General features: G+C 40.7%; 1 protein-coding gene across 2 annotated transcripts in view; it reads right to left on the bottom strand.

Moving 5' to 3' along the window:
• Positions 1-22,936, bottom strand: part of LOC136437436 (uncharacterized) — a 77,868-nt gene that overhangs the window by 8,695 nt on the left and 46,237 nt on the right. The window contains exons 4-9 of one of the 2 annotated variants that reach the window (XM_066432051.1): positions 20,884-21,033; positions 10,564-10,799; positions 9,259-9,358; positions 7,035-7,170; positions 1,744-1,894; positions 234-383 (exon numbers count right to left, since the gene is read on the bottom strand). In XM_066432051.1, coding sequence (XP_066288148.1) covers positions 234-383; positions 1,744-1,894; positions 7,035-7,170; positions 9,259-9,358; positions 10,564-10,799; positions 20,884-21,033 — 923 coding nt within the window. Of the gene's footprint in view, positions 1-233; positions 384-1,743; positions 1,895-7,034; positions 7,171-9,252; positions 9,359-10,563; positions 10,800-20,883; positions 21,034-22,936 lie in introns of both variants that reach the window. The other variant, XM_066432050.1, reaches the window with a different exon arrangement.

Genomic DNA, 22,936 nt, shown 5'->3' on the forward strand with positions numbered 1-22,936 from the left:
CCTGACTTGTTTACTACATATTTACCAGTGGACTAACCCCCGCTGTAGTGCTTGCACAACTGTGTGGCCTAAGGGCCATAGAAACAGAAATAGGCACTGCCCGATATACTGAAAGCCATGGAAAGGATTCAGATTAACATATTTCCCATTGTGGTATACCATCAAGAACTTTTTCTCAGTCTTAAATGATATGACTTCAACCTTTTCATATTGTCTTGAGAAAGTAAACCGACCTGTAGTTGTCAGAGTTGTCGTTACTGAGTCGTCTACAGGAGTGCATGTGTCTGGGTTTGGTGCCCACCGGGGGTCTGTTAGCGTTGATGTCGTGGGGATCGTCAATCTCCGACAGAGCCAGGTCTGACGAACCGTCGTCCGCCGGCGATCTGAAACAACACACCAACAAGGCAATCAGAGATGGCAGACTTCACCACCTTATCCATACTGCTTTTCTTTAACCCTTCTAGTCACACTGACAAAACTTGCAGCGCTAAGGCCATGTTGATTCGACTATATGGATGACATCCGTGCGCACATCAATTTTCTTGCATTTCCACCCAAAAAAAGTTTTCTACCATACTGTGAATTGTGGAAAGCAGCTATAAAATGAGCAAATACGTGCCGTAAATTGCAAAAATATATTTTGGAAAACCAATACTAATGTCTAGAATGCCAAACTCAAAGAAGATGTGAAAGACCAAAAATTTCTTCAACCTTCTTGACCACATAGATTTCATGATGAAGGTAACTTTTTTTTGGGGAAAACTTTTTTTATTCGCACGCTCGCATCAGTTTTGGGGTTCCCAGAGGATGCCATCCATATATTCAAAATCAACATGGCCTAAGTAGGCACTGAATATTAGGTACAAGTTTTCAGGCACATTTGATCCACTACTTGAGTCCAGACTTCACCCCCTTACCCGTACTGCTTTGCAACCTTTCCAGTCCCATTGATTAAAGTATAGCAGCACTGAGGATGTAGAAGCTCTCTGGCACATATGATTCACTACTTAAAAACCAGTCCAAAGTAGTGGATTCATCCCTAGCTGAAGAAGACTGGTGCTGTTGAGTGAAAAATGTGGGTAAATTCAATTCCTGCATTGAAAGTTACAGTGACTGTCTAGGAGTTGTGCATAAGGATTTCTATCAAGAACACACATGAACTAAAGCTGGCCTCAATAGCAGGAAAACAGCTTGCCCAATGAGTCCTCTCGATTACTGTGCTATTTGTAGAGATCAGCCAATACTCGCAGGTCACAAGGTCCAATGAAAAAGTTAATTTTCAAGCGAAAAATATACTTCACTTACTATGGATTTTGAAATTTGGCAATCTTTTGTCGATCAACAAATTTGGCTGAAGTTGTTAACGGTGTAACAATGCTTAATCTTGAGCACACTGAAGTAGTCGTTTGGCACCTTATTCCCTATTGGTTACAGAGTTAGGCAGCAGAGAGAAGGCCACATGTGTGATTTTTTATTTTTTAAGATTTTTATCATTTGAAATGCAACAGTGCAACACCAGTGGGACACAGGCAGCTATTGCTGGTGTCGTGGCCCACACTTAATATACCCGTTTTTACGCTTGGGTGGAGTGAGGAAAGTCGTGTAAAGTGCCTAGGGCACAAGATCGGTGGCGTCAGGGAATTCGACCCCAGGACCGCTGGGTTCTGGGCCGAAAACCCTGCCGCTACGCCACACGACCCCACTACATGTGTGTACGACTGTAAGACAAGACATGATGCGGACCTTTGTCTGCTGACCCTGCAGCACATGATGTCTGCCAGCACCTCCTTGGCGCCCTGCTGGTTCTCCCCCTCGTGTTCCTCGCTACTGCTGGTCTCCAGGATGGCCACAGCCTCCGCATTCAGCTTCACCTCACTCTGGCTGTTCTCTGCACCTGGGGAGGACAGAACACAAGGTTAAATATCGTATTGTTGTGGCGTCTGTGTAGCACAGTGGCAGAGCATCCGGCTATGAACCAATAAGACCCAGGTTCAATCCCCAGTGGAGTACCCAGACATGTCCGGACATGCACCCAGACGTTGTGCCCTTGCCACTTAACACACATTTCCCATGTCCTAAGCCCAGCAGTAGGGTTTGGGTTGGCGTTAGGAAGGGCATCCAGCCGTAAAAACTCTTGCTACAAAAAAGGACTAATGTCTTGCACTTGATGAGGAGTTCTGGGGCTTCCCCATCCATGTGCAAGCACGTCTAACCCCCAGATGATGGGGAACAAAAGACGTTAAATTGGATAGAGAGAGAGAGAGAGATTGTTATAGTTACGTTATTTTTAAACTGATGTGAGTAAAACGTACTTCAGGCAAGGGCTACAAAGTTTTACATGAATAAACCATTCATTCATTCATTCATTCATATCGTTTGACAATATCAATGCTTGTAACAATACCTTACATCTGGTTGAACGGGCGTTAGAAGACTGACGGCTGAGACACAACGATTTACCGGTTTCGACCTTTTATTCAAAAGTCTTCATCAGAATGACAGAGTGGTACCGCACTTCCTTTTATAGCCTCTAGTTGAAGTCAGGTCAGGGCATTCTACTCCCTGCTTTAATTAGGTCAGGGCGCACTAAGAAATAGCCAATCAGCTTACAGGATTTCGCTTTGCACTGGCTAGAACTGGCCAATCAGAGCCTAGAAAACATGCTGACTCAGCGAAAATGCTGTTTGTTCAGGTCAGGTCGCTCTGAGCATTGTCCATTGTTCTCCTGACCAATCAATACCTTGCATCTGGGACTGCATTGTTAGCAGTTACAAGTACCTGCAGTACGAAGTGAACTTAGTAATAACTGCCCTGAAGAAGATGACAGAAGGTCATCAAAACGATGTCTTAAAAAAAATCTGTGATTGTGAATAAAGAACTTTGTTATTCATTGGCAGATTGGAAGGTCTTGGGTTCCAACCTCGGCTGGGTCGTACTCAATAGTCAACTACCAAAGACTTTAAAAATGGTACACACTGCTTTCTTTGCTTAGCATTCAACATTTGAGTATTGAAGTTGAACAAACACCACTGCCAGTGGACTAGCCCATAGTACTGTAGTGATTGCACAACTGCATGGCCCAAGGGCTTTAGAAATGGAGATGTCCCATGTACAGAATGGTGTGGAAAGGATTTTGAATTTTCACACTGATTATCTGGCTTGCTAATGACAATACATATCATAAGAGCAGATTCCTATCATGACGTGAATAACCACTTTATCATGACTAACCACTTTTAATTCGCTGTTGTTCTATAATCTCTGTGACAAAGGTGCAACAACAAACTTTAAGGAAAATCTACAGATGTTGTCGAAGACAATTTGATAAATGAATGAAGGTTCCAAATGACCATTGAGTCTCCTCTAACCAATTTGCAAGTATTATCTGTGGTAAGTTCGGTTCAATGTTTGCCCGTTGGCTGACACTTTTATATCAGTGATCAATGATTGGACATTAACATGTCGGCCCGGTCATGCTCACCGTCACGGAACCGCGGTTTGATTTATCACTGAGGTCAACGACAAGGGCAACGATTGGGTTGGATTATTCCGACGCTTTCGCGGCAGACGATCGAATCCTTCACAGTCTTTGAACCGGCTTTCTTGGGGGAATGGGATAGTTAAAAGGATTTTGTTTATCAATTTTCCTTTACATGCCGCATGAAAGACAATAACATGGGGAAAGTGGATAGCGTGAAGCAAAAAGATGGCAATTTGAGGTGGAACCGTAAAATATGGAGTCATGGTGGTTTATTGCTTGCGGCGCGATAGTGTCATAGTCATCATTATTCGTCATCTTTAGAGGTGTGAAGTTACCCTCCCAGCACATTTTGTCAAGCGATTATAAGGTACTCTAAAACTTATGACAATTGGACTCTTTTTCAACTAATTATGCTGCATATCAACTATGAAAAGATATACCCTAACCCATTGACCAGACCAGTATGAAAATAGAAAAAGAAAGATCCTGAAATTAATGTGTTCTATCATATCTTAGGGGGTAAACTTTAAAGTATAGTTATCAATGACTTAGACAAGTTGTCTCCAGGATTGGACCACACTTTTAAAACATCAGTCTTTGAGGTTAAATTGCTCAGCCATTGTATGAAAATTGAAAAAGATAGATCCTGAAATTAATGTGTGCTATCATATCTTAGGGGGTAAACTTAAAAGTATAGCTATCAATGACTTAGACAAGTTGTCTCTAGTATTGAACCACACTTTTAAAACATCAGTCTCTGAGGTTAAATTGCCCAGCCATTGTATGAAAATTGAAAAAGATAGATCGTGTAATTAATGTGTGCTATCATATCTTAGGGGGTAAACTTAAAAGTATAGCTAGTATTAATGACTTAGACAAGTTGTCTCCAGGATTGAACCACACTTTTAAAACATCAGTCTCTGTGGTTAAATTGCCCAGCCATTGTATGAAAATTGAAAAAGATAGATCCTGAAATTAATGTGTGCTATCATATCTTAGTTAGGGGGCAAAGTTAAAAGCATAGCTATCAATGACTTAGACAAGTCGTCTCGAGGATTGAACCGCACTTTTAAAACATCAGTCTCTGAGGTTAAATTGCCCAATCATTGTATGAAAAATTGAAAAAGATAGATCCTGAAATTAATGTGTGCTATCATATCTTAGGGGGTAAACTTAAAAGTATAGCTATCAATGACTTAGACAAGTTGTCTCCAGTATTGAACCACACTTTTAAAACATCAGTCTCTGAGGTTAAATTGCCCAGCCATTGTATGAAAATTGAAAAAGATAGATCCTGAAATTAATGTGTGCTATCATATCTTAGGGGGCAAACTTTAAAGTATAGCTATAATTAATGACTTAGACAAATCGTCTCCAGGATTGAACCACACTTTTAAAACATCAGTCTCTGAGGTTAAATTGCCCAGCCATTGTATGAAAATTGAAAAAGATAGATCCTGAAATTAATGTGTGCTATCATATCTTAGTGGGCAAACTTAAAAGTAAAGCAATCAATGACTTAGACAAGTTGTCTCCAGTATTGAACCACACTTTTAAAACATTAGTCTCTGAGGTTAAATTGCCCAGCCATTGTATGAAAATTGAAAAAGATAGATCCTGAAATTAATGTGTGCCATCATATCTTAGGAGGAAATGTATAGCTTAGCAATCAATGACTTAGACAAGTCGTCTCCAGGATTGAACCACACTTTTAAAACATCAGTCTCTGAGGTTAAATTGCCCAGCCATTGTATGAAAATTGAAAAAGATAGATCCTGAAATTAATGTGCGCTATCATATCTTAGGGGGTAAACTTAAAAGTATAGCTATCAATGACTTAGACAAGTCGTCTCCAGTATTGAACCACACTTATAAAACATCAGTCTCTGAGGTTAAATTGCCCAGCCATTGTATGAAAATTGAAAAAGATTGATCCTGAAATTAATGTGTGCTATCATATCTTATATCTTAAGGGGGAAACTTAAAAGTATAGCTATCAATGACTCAGACAAATTGTCTCCAGGATTGAACCACACTTATAAAACATCAGTCTCTGAGGTTAAATTACCCAGCCATTGTATGAAAATTGAAAAAGATAGATCCTGAAATTAATGTGCGCTATCATATCTTAGGGGGCAAACTTAAAAGTATAGCTATCAATGACTTTGACAAGTCGTCTTCAGTGTTGAACCGCACTTCTAAAACATCAGTCTCTGAAGTTGAATTGCCTAACCACTGTATGAAAATAGAAAAAGAGAGATCCTAAAATTAATGTGTGCTGTCATATCTTAGGGGGTAAACTTAAAAGTATAGCTATCAATGACTTAGACAAGTCGTCTTGAGGATTGAACCACACTTTTAAAACATCAGTCTCTGAGGTTAAATTGCCCAGCCATTGTATGAAAATTGGAAAAGATAGATCCTGAAATTAATGTGTGATATCATATTTTAGGGGGCAAACTTATAGCTATCAATGACTTAGACAAGTTGTCTCCAGGATTGAACCGCACTTCTAAAACATCAGTCTCTGAGGTTAAATTGCCCAGTCATTGCCCTCATCCACCCCACCCCACTTATAGCATCACCTTGGCAGACAATTCTCCCCCGAAATGGCAGCACAATTGTTGTAGTTATCGATCCTCCGAGAACGGATGGACCGAGCATCATCACCACAACTCCGCCTTGGACATGTTTTCATTACCTACATCGATCCGTACCCCCCCCGTAGGAACCATCTCTGCCAAGTTCTAACCAACGTCCAAGCCAAAAATCTTTTGTTCATTTGGGTTGAATTAGACGTTGTGGTTCCCCGCGGGAATTGAGCTATTCATCAGAGAATTACGGAGGTCAGGATGTAAAAGAGACGGGCGAAGTGATGAAAGGGGAAGGGTTATCCTTGATGAATTGTCGGCGGCTATTGCAATCTTTTTTTGGGCTATCTTTCACAGTCTGGGCGTGCTGCGATGAATGACATTGGAGATGTGAAGGGCAGAGATCATTACAGAGCTGATACTCTCATGATTTAATCATTGCCAACTATCATGTTTTTTTTTTCCTTTTGTGGAGCAGTGTTTGAGAGAGCAATACAGATTGAAGTTGGTCTTACAGCTTTCTAAAGTTTGGTTTGTGGGGTCCACAAAGGCCTTATACAACTGTAGCATGGTGTCACACAATGTCTTGGATCATACTGTCAAGGGTGTGTGTGCTTCATCAAATGTATGTATCAAGAGGATCACAAGTTAACAAGCTTAATCCACAATTCTTCGTCAGAAAGTCTAGGCTACACTAACCAGTTTCTTTTAAAGAGACTGATTTATAAAAATAAAAATAACCAAGAGGAACTCAGAGGCATTTTCACTGAACTTTAACTTCAAGGTGGTGGCAAGTGATTTACAGAACGGATATGTGACAGTGAAGGAATCATAAATGATAACAAAAGGTTTTTTTCACGATGATGATAAGTTTACAGAGGTGACCGTGAAAACAGTGAACATAAAATTACAGTGAAAGACACAAGAATTACAGTATACATAAAAGAAAGAAGATGGCATACCCGGGGGTTCTCCGATGTAGCCGTAATCACTGAGCATGTCCAGAATGTCTCCCACAAACTTGCAGCTCAGCGTGTCCACAGCCTGGGGGTGGATCACACACTCCGATACCAACTCTTCAACCTGTTTATACGTTTCCTATAATAAACACAATAGTCTCTGTTAAAACATGGTCCTACTAGATGCATGTGGCATCGTATGGCGCAATCGGTAGAGAGTTTCGCCCAGAACCGAGAGGTCCCGGGTTTGAAACCCCGATATGCCCCGATGTTATGCCCTTGGGAAAGGCACTTAACATGGCTTTGCTCACTCCACCCAGGTGTGAATGGGTACCTGACTTAGGTTGGGGAAAGTCATATTGAGGTCACCTGCTGGCGCCAAATGGCAGCCGCCCACACCCTTGCGACAGTTCCACAAAGTGCAAGTGTGGAGCAAATATGTATCTGTTCTGTATTATATGATTGTAAACCCTGCAGCAATTCAGCACTGGCTGCCATTGCACGGGTAATTTCTGACCAATAAAGCATTATTATTATTTATGATACAACAAGATGGCCTACCTGGGGGTACTTCAAAGTCCGACACTTCTTACTTCCAGTGTCTACTCACTCTAGGATCTAGGCTTACTATTTTAACTCCAGGTAGCATTGGTGTGTTGTTGGTACCATGGTTGACTGATAAACAGAAGGGCTCTTAATATTGCATAATCATGTAATCTTTGCAGACAATTTGTGATCATGTCTTTCACTGTTATCTTTCACTATGAAATGAACACAGTATTTCTACAACTCTTGTTTCAAAGACGAAGTCAGAAACACTGCAAACGTTCGGTTTTCACTGTGCCACAAACTTATTTTACAGTAGGGCTTATAATGTTTTGGAACAATGATCTGAAAGCGATTTGATCTAGAAATTCTTTAAAGGATCACAAATGAGAAAACTTAAAGCTAGGTTGGATAATCCAAATTTTGGTACCTAAATTCTTATTTCAGTAGTGTGTAAACTTGACGTTTTCAGTCACTTAATTTGTTGCAAGAAAATCAATTATCGACTCCGGAAATTTCCAACCATTCATATTGGAAACACATTCATATTCTTTGGTTCAAAGTGTAACTGACGGCTCCTTCTGCGACTTCCATGTTTAATATCATTACTGTCATTTCATCGATACACAAGGTCAAGGGAAGGAACAAATCAATAACTCATGCGTCCAAAATGCGTGAAGGGATATATATCAACTGATAGAAGATCATAACGAAGGATAATCTATTACCAATCATGCTGATGCTCTAGAAGACCTTAGGTACAATGAAGCTGGCATCACACAGCAGAAAATAGCTTGCACGACAAGTCTTTGTGCTCTAAAGGACGTTTTCGGTCAGAATACAGCCAATGTTTTCTAGATCACTGTTCAATTTTTAGAGATTGGCCAACATTCACATGTGACCAGGCGCCGTGTAATATGACAGTAGTTTTTCAGGTGAAAATAGAATGTATGCTAGAGTCTCTGTGACGAGTTTTAAATTTGGCGACCTTCAACAAACAGCCAGTGTCTTCCAATGGCCAGTTTGCTCACAATGATGGCACAATTTTTTTAGAGATTTGCCGATGTTTGCACTGTAGGAAGGTTTTCAATTTCAGGTGAAAAAACGTCTCTGTGAGGAGTTTTAAATTTGGCGACCTTCAACAAACAGCCAGTGTCTTCAAATGGCCAGTGCGTTCTCAATCACTGCACGATTTTTCTAGAGATTTGCCGATGTTTGTACTGGTCACCAAGCCCAGTCCAATTTGACGGTAGCTTTTCATACAACAAACACCCTTGAGTGACAAGTTGTAAATTTGGCAAAATCTAATGGCCAAACTGTCTTCAAACGGCCGGAGTCCTTTCAATCACTGCATGATTTTTAAAGATCGGCTGGAGTTCACAGGTCACCGAGCTCTGTTCAATATGACAGATTTTCAGGCAACAAACACTCCTAAGTCTCGAGCTCTGTGACAAGTTTTAGATTTGGCGACCTTCTGGCAATTAACAAAGTTGGTCGTTGACAGCGTAATACCGTCTCAACTCTCTGGCAATTTTGACATTCTGGCGAACATTTGATCGTTGGCGGTGTGATGCCGGCTTCATAACCAAGTGATTGGCACGAAACAAACCCAGACGAAAACACAACACAAAAGAGCAACAGAAAAGCAGTGAGACCGGGGTCACCATGGTGTTACCTGCACCTGTCCTTTCTTTTCCAGTACCGTCCGGTCCGACCGCTGGATCAGGAAGTGACAATGTCCCTCCAGCTCCTCCGCTTTAGATACCACGTCTGACAGCTCCCTGGGAGAAGGGAAACACAAGCTGATGATAAGAACCACAACAAATATTGTAAAATGTTGGCAGTGGTTTTATGTTTGCGCTTTTCGAAACTACTGCGAAAATATTTCTTCTGACCGCCGACACCCATGTTTCGATTACAAACACAAACTTAAAACCAATACGAACACTCCATGTTATCCCTACTGTGAAATCAATTCCCCGCAAATATTTCCCTTTTTACAGCAGATGGTTGTGGGTAATCAATAAAGAATTTGTAAATCACAAGTAAAGCATACTGCCCAAAGTCACACTCATCAATCGAAGTGGAAACGCAATATATTAAAACTTCTCCTTGTTGCCCTGATATAAATACAAATATGGTGTCATCCAGACATGAAGGCATCCAGAGCATTTTATGAGGCTTGAAATTTGAATAAAAAAACTCAAATTTCTAGTCATTCCTACACATAGTAAGTTTCAATAACACTTTACCATTACATATCGACATTAAAAGAACAAAGATACGATGTCGTTGTGTGGTGAGAACTGATAGAAAATCCAATCCCTAATAGTCTGATCCTGACTGTCCATCATAATTAGCGGTTCGACCAATGAGAGAGTGACTGCATATCCGTCAAATCTTTGCATTTCTATGTTTGAATTTTGCATTTCTACGTTTTGACGGATGTGGGCGGGGCTATGGTATCGGTCTATTTACACTAGGCGCGCGAAACTAAAAGATCACAATGTAGCTTATTTTTGTGCCGCTTTCGATCACTTTTGGCAAGAAATCCGCACGCAAATGTGGTAAACAGTGGCATTAAATGTCAATTTCATAAAGATTACAGGAACTAGAATATTTCAAGTTTTCAAGCCTCATAAAATGCTCTGGGTGCCTTTAAATGCCACCTCAAGTGAGAGAGATCTAGTAAGGAACATTTCTATAGTCCAAAATAAATAGAACTGTCACACAATTCAAACATATCCTTTTGCTTGTAACAGAAAAATACATAAAAACATGTATGTTTAAGGCTCTCTCAGCAGTCAGAATGTTAACAAATATTTTCAAATCTACACGTATAGTCCAAACTTCTTGTTTCTCCACAACAACACTTTTCTCCACAACAAGAAGTTTCCTAAACTTGTAACAGATACAAGTATTAAAATAATTTTGGATTTAAGGGCCTCCTTAGCAGTCAGAAGGTTAACAAACATGTAGTCCCAACCTTTCTTGTTTCTCCAGTGTGGCCACCCTGATGATGGTTTGGTTCTTGACCTGTGCCTTGAGTTGGTTCTCCCTCTTGTACAGCCTCTTCCTCAGCAGCTCAAAGTGGTGCGAGATCTCGCGCATCAGCTTCTCTTCCTTGAACCTGACGGCCGTGCACATCTCGTGGACGCCTCTCCGCACCTCCGACAGCTGCTGCTTGTGCTTGATCAGCGCCTCCGCCAACTGTCTCAAATTCTGAAGGGGACGACAAGACAGCAAGTACTGTAAATATTAAAATATTTGCAGTGGTTTTATCTATTGTGAAATCATGAGTCTGACTGCGAAAATATATTTTTGTTTCTACTGTCAGTGTTGTTTTGAACATAAAAATGCTACTCTCGACTTTTACCGCGAAAATTAAAACCAAGCGAAAATAAATGGATCTACAGTAATCAGGAAAAACACATTACAGACTCCCAGACACCTATGACCCACTCCAGATATCACACCTCTAGAAGGTTGCGCACAAGTCAATACATTGTACCCAGGGTATTAAGACTGGAGAAGCTAGTCTGGTATCCATCCAATTCTAGCTCTGTTCACTATTTTCCTCTCGTTCCTACAGAATTGTCTGGCATCTGTTGATATTTGGTGGCATTTGAAGATTTCTGTAGGCCAGACTCACTGTGTCTGATCAGCTACCCTCCTAGGCCAAACGGACATAAGTTATTGGAAGATATACATTGTAAGTGAAGTCACCAAGTTATGTGTAATTTAGATGGGTATACTGTACAAGTATGTAGCCCATGTTTTAAAGCATGCAACTTTAAAAAATAGGACACTGGGTATGGCAGAACTAAGCCACTGAGATCAATACTCCTTTTCAGTCTGGCACAAGAATCTTGCTTGCCAATGGACTGCATAAACTTGCCACAGGATTACTATAAATCCCCAGTGAATTGGAAGTCAAAGCAACCTTGGCCAAGTTGTGTTGCCAGAGTGAGTAAGTTTACTGGTACTGTACATCTTTAAAATATTTGCCATGGTTTTATTTTTTGTGATTTTTGCGGCGACTTCTCCACTGCAAATTTTTACCTCAAATAAGCATTTCCAATGTATTAGTACAGTAATAACTGTTCTCCAGATTTTTTTTGATGTGAACTTAGAACACACCAATTTAATTTCTTGGTTAATGGATTTTTTAAAAACATGATTTTAGCAACAAAAAAAAATCATGAAAACAGAAGGCTGGGGTGAAAACTTGCACCTGACCCTGTTCACTCCCTGAAATTGTGTGCACCAAAGAACAAACTTTCCTCTGAGATTCTGTTTTCCTCAGTTGATTTTCCAAACAAGCATTTTTTTAAAATTCCGTAAACCAAGAAAATTAAAATGGTGTGGCCTTGTAACACTGCAAAAAACCAGACAGTTCTTTCTATTTCTATCTATAGAAATTAGGTTCCTGCAAAAATAGATGAATTTAAATACATAGAAGACAACCATCTTATTCATAATCCAAGCAGATGCACTCCCATGGGCTACTTGCCATTACGGGATTACAGCCCCCTTGGGTGAAATTGTGTCCAGATTCTCGAGCGCAGCCCGCTCGTAATTTCCGACTCGTATCTACATGTACGTTGCGTTCCTCACGCGGGAAGACTACATTACGACATGGATTACTCGAAATGGAGCCTGTTTGGTACTAGATACGCACCGCTTACTGGTAATGTGTATACCTCAGGATTCGCTCAGTTTCTTGTCATTTTTGCTTTGGGGAAGTAAATGGCAGGTCGTTTAAAGTCGACGTTTGAAAGAGTACTACGGACTGAAGTGAAAACGGATTATCTTAAGTTCTAAAAAATAACTTTCCCATACATTCAACTGTTACACTAAATGAAAAATAACTGTTACAATAATCACAATTTTAAAACCTTTCTAAAACAATGTTTTAAAAAATGCCGCCCAATATTTCTTGTATGACTATGTATTAACAGCAAAATTGCCCTTGCAAATCACGGACACAGTCCATCACACATATATTGAACACAATTTTGATTTCATTTTCTTTTCCAATTTTCCATAATCTACACAATATCTCATCCATTACAAAAATCAAGTCTGTGTATCAAAACCGATGGCCTTTGCTTGCCCTTTCCTCAAGGTGTAATTGCTCTGTTGGCAAACTCTGTTCATCAATTTCTCCCTTGCAGCAGTTTCTGTAATGTTCTGTGACTCGTAACTGGCCTTTCATACAACTGGATTTATTAGGTTTTGCATGAGGACTCGAGCTAACCTTGCTCCTAACCCTTGAAAGTTGTCAGGTGTTGCGTCTTGGCTGCATATTGTGCAAGTGTGGTGGATGACACAAAACTCGAAAAGATGGCAAGGCAGTCTCGTGGTTAGGGTTGTTATTAATAATGTTAACTTAGAATCTAAAGATTCTGGGTTTGAATCCTCTGCAGGCCCCGATGCTGTGCCCTCGGGAATGTTGTGCACTTAACACCTACTTCCTCACTAGACTCAGGTGAAATTGAGTACCTAGCTTCAGATAGGGATGTCCTCTCGGATGGTACATAAACTTTGATAAAGCTGGAGGTTCCGCATTAGAGGAGAGCCACACCTTCAGCATGTTAAAGAACCCACCGCACTTATCAAAGATTAGGGGTCTATCCCAGTGTGAGTCATACATGTACATGTACGTTTTAGATAGCATCCAGTATGATCATTCTCAGTCATTAAAAAAAAGATCATAGTATTATGCTTTCTTAAACATCTGACTTTTTAGAGAATTTATCCAGATGCTTTATTTACGTTGTATATAATATAAATAATGTTCTTACTGGATGTCTAACCTTTATCGAGATATCGAGAGTTATATTGTTACTGAATTTGACCCTTCAGGCAGTTTTCAGTGGCTAAATAATGGATTTTCAAAACTCAAACTCATTTCACCTTTTTCTTATCAAAAAACTCTTTGCAGCTTTGCTATATCATGAAAGATTCCCTTCTAGGTGTATTTCATTGATTTTCCAAAAGTTCACATGTCAAAGGTATACTTTGCTCCTGGCAAAATAGTTGTGCTCAATGGGTCTTGACAATCAAAGGGCCGTGTATTACCTCAAGCTTTCTGCGAAGGTCAACGTACAACGATTAATTTGGGTGTCAGAAATTCTGTGGTTGCCAGCAATTCTTTTATTGATTCAGTATGCAATATGGCTATGGAGAAGTGTCCAGAAAAAAAGATGGGCTTCGAAAGAATCCATAGGCTGAAATAATTTTCTGTGAACAAGCAATACTCCATAGGAGTATAAATTTTGTTGCCAATTAGATTTTAGGGAAAGCGATCTCGCATCAGTTTAGCTCACTGAAGAGCTTACTTCTTCCACTGGTTGTGACAGAGAAGACGGACACTACACAAAGTGTTACACAGGTTTATTGTACTGGGATATTCCCCAAGCTCTTTTCGACAAGAATAATGAACATCGGACCATGGCTTAACGCCCTGTCCTAAGGACTGCAGCCCTTTTCGGTAGCGTGCAAGTCAGATAAACGACACGGTCGGGATTCAAACTCTTGATCTTCAGTTCCAGGGCAGAGTTGCCTACCTCAACAACAGCACAAACTCTGCTGCACTGCAATAATGTACTGAGAGACTGTAAAAATTTTGTGGTGGTTTTAAAATCAAATTCACGTTTTTTTCCTCCACCGCAAAGTCATCAGTGTTCTCGCCAGGCCTTTTCAGCATAGGGGCCCCCTATGCTGTGATTTGGACCCCCTATGCTGTGATCTGGACCCCTATGCTGTGTTTCAACCAGCATAGGGGTGTTTCTTTCTGGGACAATCCTTGTGACTCTTCATAAATCTTATAAAAAGTTCATATTTGGCTTTAGAATGAGGCTGTGACAGAGGAAAAACTCTACTTCACAAAATTTATCCCTCAAAATGCATGAAATAACAGTCTCATTGGGTTATGAATTTACAAATTTTCCGGGGGAACATGCCGGACTCCCTACTCTGGTCATGTCTTCAGCACTCAACGCGTGACTTGCACCGCGAAAAGTTGGCCTTCTGTACCTGACCCCTATGCTGTGAAAAAATTCTGGTGAGAACACTGGTCATGACACTGCGAATATGGCTCCGTTGTATGACTACGTACTAACTATAGAATTGTTTCTTCAGCAAATTTAGAACAGCGCGACAGTAAATCAATTTTACAGTACTCTCACATACTCCCTCTCATGATCTACACTGATTCATCCCTAACAACTCTTTCATTTGCCGCCCACCAAAGCCTTGCATCATGACCGGTCTTTTAAGTTGCAGAGTGGCCATCACGCCGAGCGCACGAGGCAATTTCTCAGCTAGAAAAGTATACCTTCCGAACACAAGGTCACTTTTCCAACCAATCTCTCTCCCTCATAGCCAACCCTTGTGAACACACTCTCCTCAAATCTCAGGAGTGCTTCTGCTTGATTGCCAGGCTTTGGACTTGTCGAAGTGGATTTCTTTTGAGGACAATGTCCACAGCGTTGGCTCGTTTGTTTGATTTAAGTAGCTGTATGCAGTCGGGGAAAGTTACCATCATTGCCGTCAGTGAAATGGGAGAAAAGGGTTGTTTGTCAATTCCATTAGGCTAAGTTGAAGTGGAAGGGTACTTGAAAGTAATCAATGGCGTGCTCTTAAAGGACATGGGACTTCAACCAAAGTTAAACAGGAAGGGTACAGACCAGAAATGCCTTGCGATGGCCACTGAAGAGATATTTGACAGTGAGTTTTGCATATATATGGCCTCCGTCGGTCAGTATTGACCATGGGAAAATCCTAATTCACAACAGCCCTACAGCATCGACTATGGCTAAACAGCCCTATACGAGAATGGCAGTCTCTGCCACATAAATCTGTAAGCTGACTCAGCTCTGTTGAAAAGCTCTTTTCTGTGGATCCTCTTCATATGAGTTTTGCATAATTTTAGTTTATTTATTGAAAGACATAATATCCTTATCAGGCACAGAAATGAGAAGTGATAAAATGGTTAATGTAAAAATGAAAAAATGAAGAAAAAAAAAACACTGTCTGTTAAACTACAGCAAAGTTAACTGTTACATCTGATATGTATCTCTGACAGAGATGATAATGATTTGTTTAGTGTTGTTTACAAATTGGGTTGAGACTGCATTTGTTCAGTCACAAGTATGCAAATAAGCAAATTAGGCTTCTTTGCATATTTGTGACTGGACAGATACACTGACCACAAATTGAATCAACTGAGTTGTCTGAATGGAATGGAAAAAACTTTTGGGAAGTTGTTATATAATGTATCATAGCAGAGTCAAATGGCGTATGTCATATAACTGGACAGCAATCATTTATTATCCTGAAATGTCGCCATGATGTTAATATAGTATGGCCTTGCTTTGGGGCACCCTTATCAAAGAGGGTCGTACCAAAGTTGGAGGCTGGAGGGGTGCAATCCATCAACTTGAAGTCACATCATAAGCCGGATGACATATCAGCAAAAATATGGATTACATAATTATATAGAGGAGGAGAACAGGACATCTATATCTATGCATCTGTGAATTAAACAATGAGAAGCCTTCCATCCAATACATAGATTGGCGGCATCAGATTTCGGTTAAAGGCTAGGGTATGGGAGGGCGCTCACAAATCCGTCATATTCCAATATCAAGATATTGGAAAAAGATGAAAAGGAAGTATGTACTGTCTCGAGGGGACAGTGTCCTCGTATAACACAGCTGGTGTGAGATTATTTGAGTTTTCCTTTCCATAAATCATTATGCTATTCTCATAATGTAGGATAAAAATATACCATACTTTCTGGACTCAACCAACTGTTCTTTTTAAAAACTCTTTTTGATAAAGTAAATATGTGTATTCAGTAATCTAAACATTTTCTTTTACTTAATTCCGGATATTGCTATTTTCATAATTGTTTTCCTGTTTTCATAATTATAATACATACATGTATTAAATATGTATTTTCGCATGAGTAATCCAGTGGTCAGTGAGCCTGTCTCTGAACCAAGAGGTCGTGAGTTCGAATCCCGGCTGCTGTTGCTCACCCAACATGTATGCTACTGGAAAGGGTTGCAATCCTTAGGCCCGGATAGCAAGCAATGGTTCGCTGTTCATTGTGCTCGTTTGAATTAAAAGAGCTACAGGAATTTCCTGGGTACAATGAACCTATAAATACTGTACATACATGTAGCGTCTGTCTTCTCTGTCACGACCAGTGGAAGATAAGCTCTACAGCAAGCTACTAAACTGGTTCGAGATTTTTTACTGTGAATACTACTGAAAATCTAAACAACAATTTTGCAAGAAGGAATATGCTATCCAAAACAGGAGGTGAATTTGGACGCATACTTCATAATTCATTTCTAACTACTCGGCGATACGCTGTCCCAATGGGCTTGAAAAATTAATCTACAAGTTCATTCAAATCTGCTGAGTGGTAGTGTACTCCCAATAGACCATGTTGATGGAACAGGTCAAAAATCCATACACTGTACGATACTTGTGTCACCTGTCGTGCTACAATATTAGACAATCTTTCACTTAAAGCCAAGAAAAGTTAAAGGTAGTCCCATGGCCTTCTTGAGGCCGTAGGGGCAGTGGGTTGTTATCCACTGAGTCTAGAGCATGGTATATATTGGAAGGTGGAGCCCATCCCCATCCTTCCATTGGCCTTTACCTCCCAAACCAAAGCCAGGTACCCATTTTTACACTTGGGTGGAGTGAGAAATCCGTAAATAGTTTCATCAGGGAATGCATCTATAAGCAGCAACACCTGTGTTGCAGTTCAATGTGAACCAGTCAGAATTGCCCTGAGGAAGGTGACAGATGGTCACCGAAATGTCGGTTAAACAAATCACTTGGTTGTGTACAGAGAGTCTTATTCATGGAGTAAGGAGTGTCGTGTAAAGTGCCTTTCTCAAAGACACAACGTCTAGATAGGAACTCCAGGAATCGAACCTGGGATCTTTCGATTTCGGGCCTGCCTGCCTAGCCACTCGATGGCATCTGCAGCCAAACAGTTTGTAAAAAAAAAAGAAGCTTGCCACGCGTCACGGTCTGGCAACGTCTCAGGAAAATTCATTTGATGCCGTCATGCTTCTTAATTCTGCCCTATTGATTATCCCTTTACTGATCAAGTAGGGCTTAGGATGGGCATTTCAGGAGGATTTGCACCCCAGACATTATTATACCCTGCCTTTCGGGCATTTCATCAAGAACGTATCCGATATTGAAGAGCGTCCACGGAATTCTGATCCCTTGGTAGAAGACTATGGTGGAGAGTTGTTCATAAAAGTCTCTGCTATCACAATTTCAAAATATAAATTTGTTTCAGTATGCACTGTTCATGGGGCGGCACTCGTCAGTGGGCATTTCAGCAAGAGCGTATCCGATCTTGAAGACCGTCCACGGAATTCTGATCCCTTGGTTGAAGACTATGGTGCAGAGTTGTTCATCAAAGTCTCTGCTATCACAAGTTCAAAATATAAATTTGTTTCAGTATGCACTGTTCATGGGGCGGCACTCGTCAATGGGCATTTCATCAAGAACGTATCCGATCTTGAAGACCGTCCACGGAATTCTGATCCCTTGGTTGAAGACTATGGTGCAGAGTTGTTCATCAAAGTCTCTGCTATCACAAGTTCAAAATATAAATTTGTTTCAGTATGCACTGTTCATGGGGCGGCACTCGTCAATGGGCATTTCATCAAGAACGTATCCGATCTTGAAGACCGTCCACGGAATTCTGATCCCTTGGTTGAAGACTATGGTGCAGAGTTGTTCATCAAAGTCTCTGCTATCACAAGTTCAAAATATAAATTTGTTTCAGTATGCACTGTTCATGGGGCGGCACTCGTCAATGGGCATTTCATCAAGAACATATCCGATCTTGAAGACCGTCCACGGAATTCTGATCCCTTGGTTGAAGACTATGGTGCAGAGTTGTTCATCAAAGTCTCTGCTATCACAATTTCAAAATATAAATTTGTTTCAGTATGCACTGTTCATGGGGTGGCATTCGTATTTAGGAAGGGATGGAAAATGGGGGTCCCGAGTTTGAGGAGGACTGCCTTGAGCACATTAAATTTAAAGGCGAAGGGCTAGCAACCCCTCCTTGTAAAAACATACCCTGCTACTGAAACAGCAAGGAAACAAGGTTCCGAACAAACAAAAGAATGCATCGTTGACAGTCTGGTGGTCATAAAAATGCAAAACAACTTGCCCCTAGACATAACCCATCAAAAATCCTGGTACTGTAAATTCATTAATTTTTCACAGTAATTTAACTTTGCGGAAGTGTGAGTCGAAAGGAGGTTTATTTCTTTTTAGTTTGCGTCCGAAACAATACTGTGGCACAAAAACGCATATTCCCAGTGTCACGATTTTGCAGCGGATCACAGAAAATAAAAGCACAGCAAATATCTCAAGCTTTACGGTAGTAGATTGTGGCGACATCTCTCATAATACCATCAACTGTGTGATACCAACTAGACAAGTCTCTGACACATGATTTATAGGGATCTTGGGACTTCAAATACATCTAGTAATACAATCTGGACCCATACAAATTACTGCAACTCACTTAGGAGGCATGATAGCATCTCAATAACCATGGCAGCGGTTTTGATTGATAGACCTCGTCACAAACCTCTAGGTCAATGACATTCCAGTTGTTCAGTTTCAAGGCTAGATGAAAGAGTGTGACTGAGTGTTTAAACCTACTCCCTGCTGCCTAAGGCCTCAAAAAAATGTGCTGTGTTTCCTGTTACCTGGCCGATCGTAGCAAAAACCTACCGACCCTAGCCTTTCTTTTTTCGGTCGGTTGCTGGCAAGGTACATAAAAGTTTCAATCTGGTGTCTGAGTGATGAGATCCAAAACAGACTCCTTGTATACTTGTGCCGGTGCAATGTATGATACAATACGGTGTATTCCGTATTGCCCGAGGTACCGGCCCGACTGCGGGTCGTATCACCCTACACCTGAAGGCCAGAACGACCCGCGCCGCGGGAGGGCCGGGACCGAGGGTGATGCGGAATACACCGTGTTGTATTTTATTTATGTCATACCCACCTGAAAAAACACACATTTCAATGCAAAATGTGCCAGAAGTTGAGGGAGTTTTGTGTCCTTGGACAAAAAAATTGTAACAACTTTGATTCCAACCTTCGAATTCGGCATTCAAATTTTCGACAGCGGTACAACCGGCACACTCGAAATGCATTTCTAAATATTCTATGGAAGCCTGTGTAATAAAAGTAGAATCCCGTGTGATACGGAAAATTATCACACAATGCGGAACACCCGTATCAAACGTTTTAATGGCCCAGGTATGACATAAAAATTTGTATCAATTACAATATGATGTGGAAAATACTAGTTTCCATTGCTAAAATACATGCATTATTCGTTGGATCACATCGACCCAAAAAAAACCAACAGAATCCCTACCTACCAACCCTAATATTTTCAGCACTGTAACCTGAAACACAACATATTTTTCTAGGATTAACCCCATAATAAATGCAAATGTGGTGCCAATGGGTTACCTTAGCTGCCTGAAGGTTAAGTAACAGCACCAGAGTTATAGATGGTTATCACAACAACATTACTGTCAGTCTGTGGCTGTAAGGTGATGGATAGAGTCTGTATTCACAGACTAGGTCACTGATAAGGGAAGATAAGGTTACCTACATGTACTATTAGCGGTGGTAGAGAGTTCATGACAAAGTGGGAGAGGGGGAAATAAAGGTTAGCCTATCTGACAACAAAACTTTATTAAAGGCATCCAGAGCATTTTATGAGGCTTGGAACTTGAATTAAAAAACTCAAATATCTAGTCATTCCTACACATAGTAATTATAAGTTTCAATAACACTATACCATTACATATCGAATTCACGCGAAATTAAATGAGCAAAGATACGATGTCGTTGTGTGGTGAGAACTGATAGAAAATCCAAGCCCTAATAGACCAATGAGAGCGTGACTGCAAGTCCGTCAAATATTTGCATTTTTATGTTTTAATTTTGCATTTCTACGTTTTGACGGAGGTGGTCGGGGCTATGGTATCGGTCTATTTACACTAGGCGCGTGAAACTAAAAGATCACCATGTACCTTATTTTTGTGCGGCTTTTGAGCACTTTTGATAAGAAATGCACACGCAACATGATGTGGTAAACAGTGGCATTAAATGTCAATTTCATAATTTAAAGATTACAGCAACTAGAATATTTCCAGTTTTCAAGTCTCATAAAATGCTCTGGGTGCCTTTAAATAAAGAATAAACCATCCGTTCTCACCTGTCTTTCCTCAGCTGCCACGTCCTTGACCAGGGCGCAGTCGTGCCCCTTGTGTTTCCCGTACACCTGGCAGTAGATGCAGATGATCTCCTGGTCCGACAGACAGTACACTTTCTTCGGTTCATTCTCGTGCTCATCACACGCTAGACACTGGAAGAGAAGAGAAGAAGATTTGTTCTTAAGATATCACAATATGTCAGGTTAGAGATTTCAATCTGGCAGAGTCGCTGATTCTACAGGACTGGTGTAAATCCCGATTGGAGTCTTCATAGACATAGATCCAATCGGGGTGCTAGGAATGTGTTAGGGAGGTATCCCATTTATAAATCCTGAGTTTCAAGTCAACTCATTGACCGAAAGTGACATGAATCGAAGTTGAAAAGTTCTGACTGTCTTTCAAGTGAACATCCGCATGCACAGAAAAATGTAAAGACTCCGATTTGAATTCAAAATCCGGATTTCTACTGGTAGAATCCCCAACGGCCTGCCTGCACTGACAGAGATCTTGGTCGCGATTTCTGTCAAAAACAAAGTCAACTGACGGGTGCCCACAGTAAAAAAAAAGAACACAGAGCATGCTTTAAAGAAAATGAACAAAGAGGCAGCACTTTTAGACGGTTTTCCATCATTTCCGATCTCGATTTGCATCTCAACTCCACAGGACACCATCCAAGAATCCACCCACAGAACACAAGGTTTATTCACAGACATCCTAGCCCAACCAAGCTTAATGCTAAATGTAGTTTCTCCCCACAGACTACAAGAGTTTGCACGGATGGTCATTGATTAGTCCTGGTGTACCCCAGAACATGTACAGACCCATGACTCCATGACTGATGAAAAATCTATCCCTGAACCTGTCTGACAGACCAATCCTCCCCAGTGGTCCCCAGAAAGAGCAAAATTGAACGAAATGGAACGAAATGGAACGAAACAACATAATATTTTTTTATGTAACATTATGAAATGAAATACCAGTAGATAGCGAAATATAAGGAACGTTGTAACATTCACAGTAGACTGGAACAGGAAGCATTTTGAATACAGAAGTGAGTGGTAAATAAATAATATAACATTGTTTTATTTCTTGGATCTATTTGATAATATTAAATACAACGTTTTTGCCGCATTTTCTAGTTCGTTCCATTTCATTCCGTTTCGCACTTTCTGGGGACCCCTCCTTCCATACTGCTGCAGGCTACCTGGGCCCACACAAATTGGTGGAAAGGTGGTCTTCTGGTTTGGGTTGTTGACAATAGAATCTGAAGGTTTAGGGTTCGAATCTCTGGAAGGCTCCAATGTTGTGCCCTTGGGAAAAGAACTTTACACCTATTTCCTCCCTCAGCTCAGGTGAAAATGAGTAGCTTTCGTTAGGGATGTTATTTCGGGTAGAATGTAAAGCGGAGGTCCAGTGTTTGAGGAGAGCCACACCTCTAGCACTTTTAAGAACCCACCACACTTCTCGAAAAGAGTAGGCCTTCCCGGAGTGCATAAATCGAACCTTACAGTCTTCTTGAAAAGGTGATGGTCACATTTTATGACACTGAATCCTTCCACAAATGTGGTAAATCACAATAAAAATTGGTTACAGAACTTCTGTTGCTGTTTTGCATCTAAAAATCAATTTCCTTGCATCATATCAATTGGTTGAAGCTTGTCTTCAACAACTGGCTATTACTTCTTCAGACAACTTACTTTTGTCCTTTCACTGAAGCTCAAGTTTTGTTTCTCCACAACCCATACCGATGTTTAAAACAACATCGTGCGGAGCAAGTCCCTGCCCTCGACTCACGAAATTCATGTATTTTTACCGCTTCGTGAGACGCGCACTTTGTACAACTCAACCGCGAGTAATGCGAGCTAATAACGTACAATTCCGCAAGCACGCCATTTTGCCATTGGGGGAATATCATTGTCCACGTACTTATGGACTACTGAAAAAGTGTTCATGTATGAAAATTTAAGGGTAAACAGGGTCTTCCATGCTGCCTTGCTGCCCCCAACTTGCCTTTGTAACCACATCCATTTAGGCAAACGCTCTGAAATGAAGGCT

This window comes from Branchiostoma lanceolatum, chromosome 6 (genome assembly GCF_035083965.1).
Source record: "Branchiostoma lanceolatum isolate klBraLanc5 chromosome 6, klBraLanc5.hap2, whole genome shotgun sequence".
NCBI lineage: Eukaryota > Metazoa > Chordata > Leptocardii > Amphioxiformes > Branchiostomatidae > Branchiostoma > Branchiostoma lanceolatum.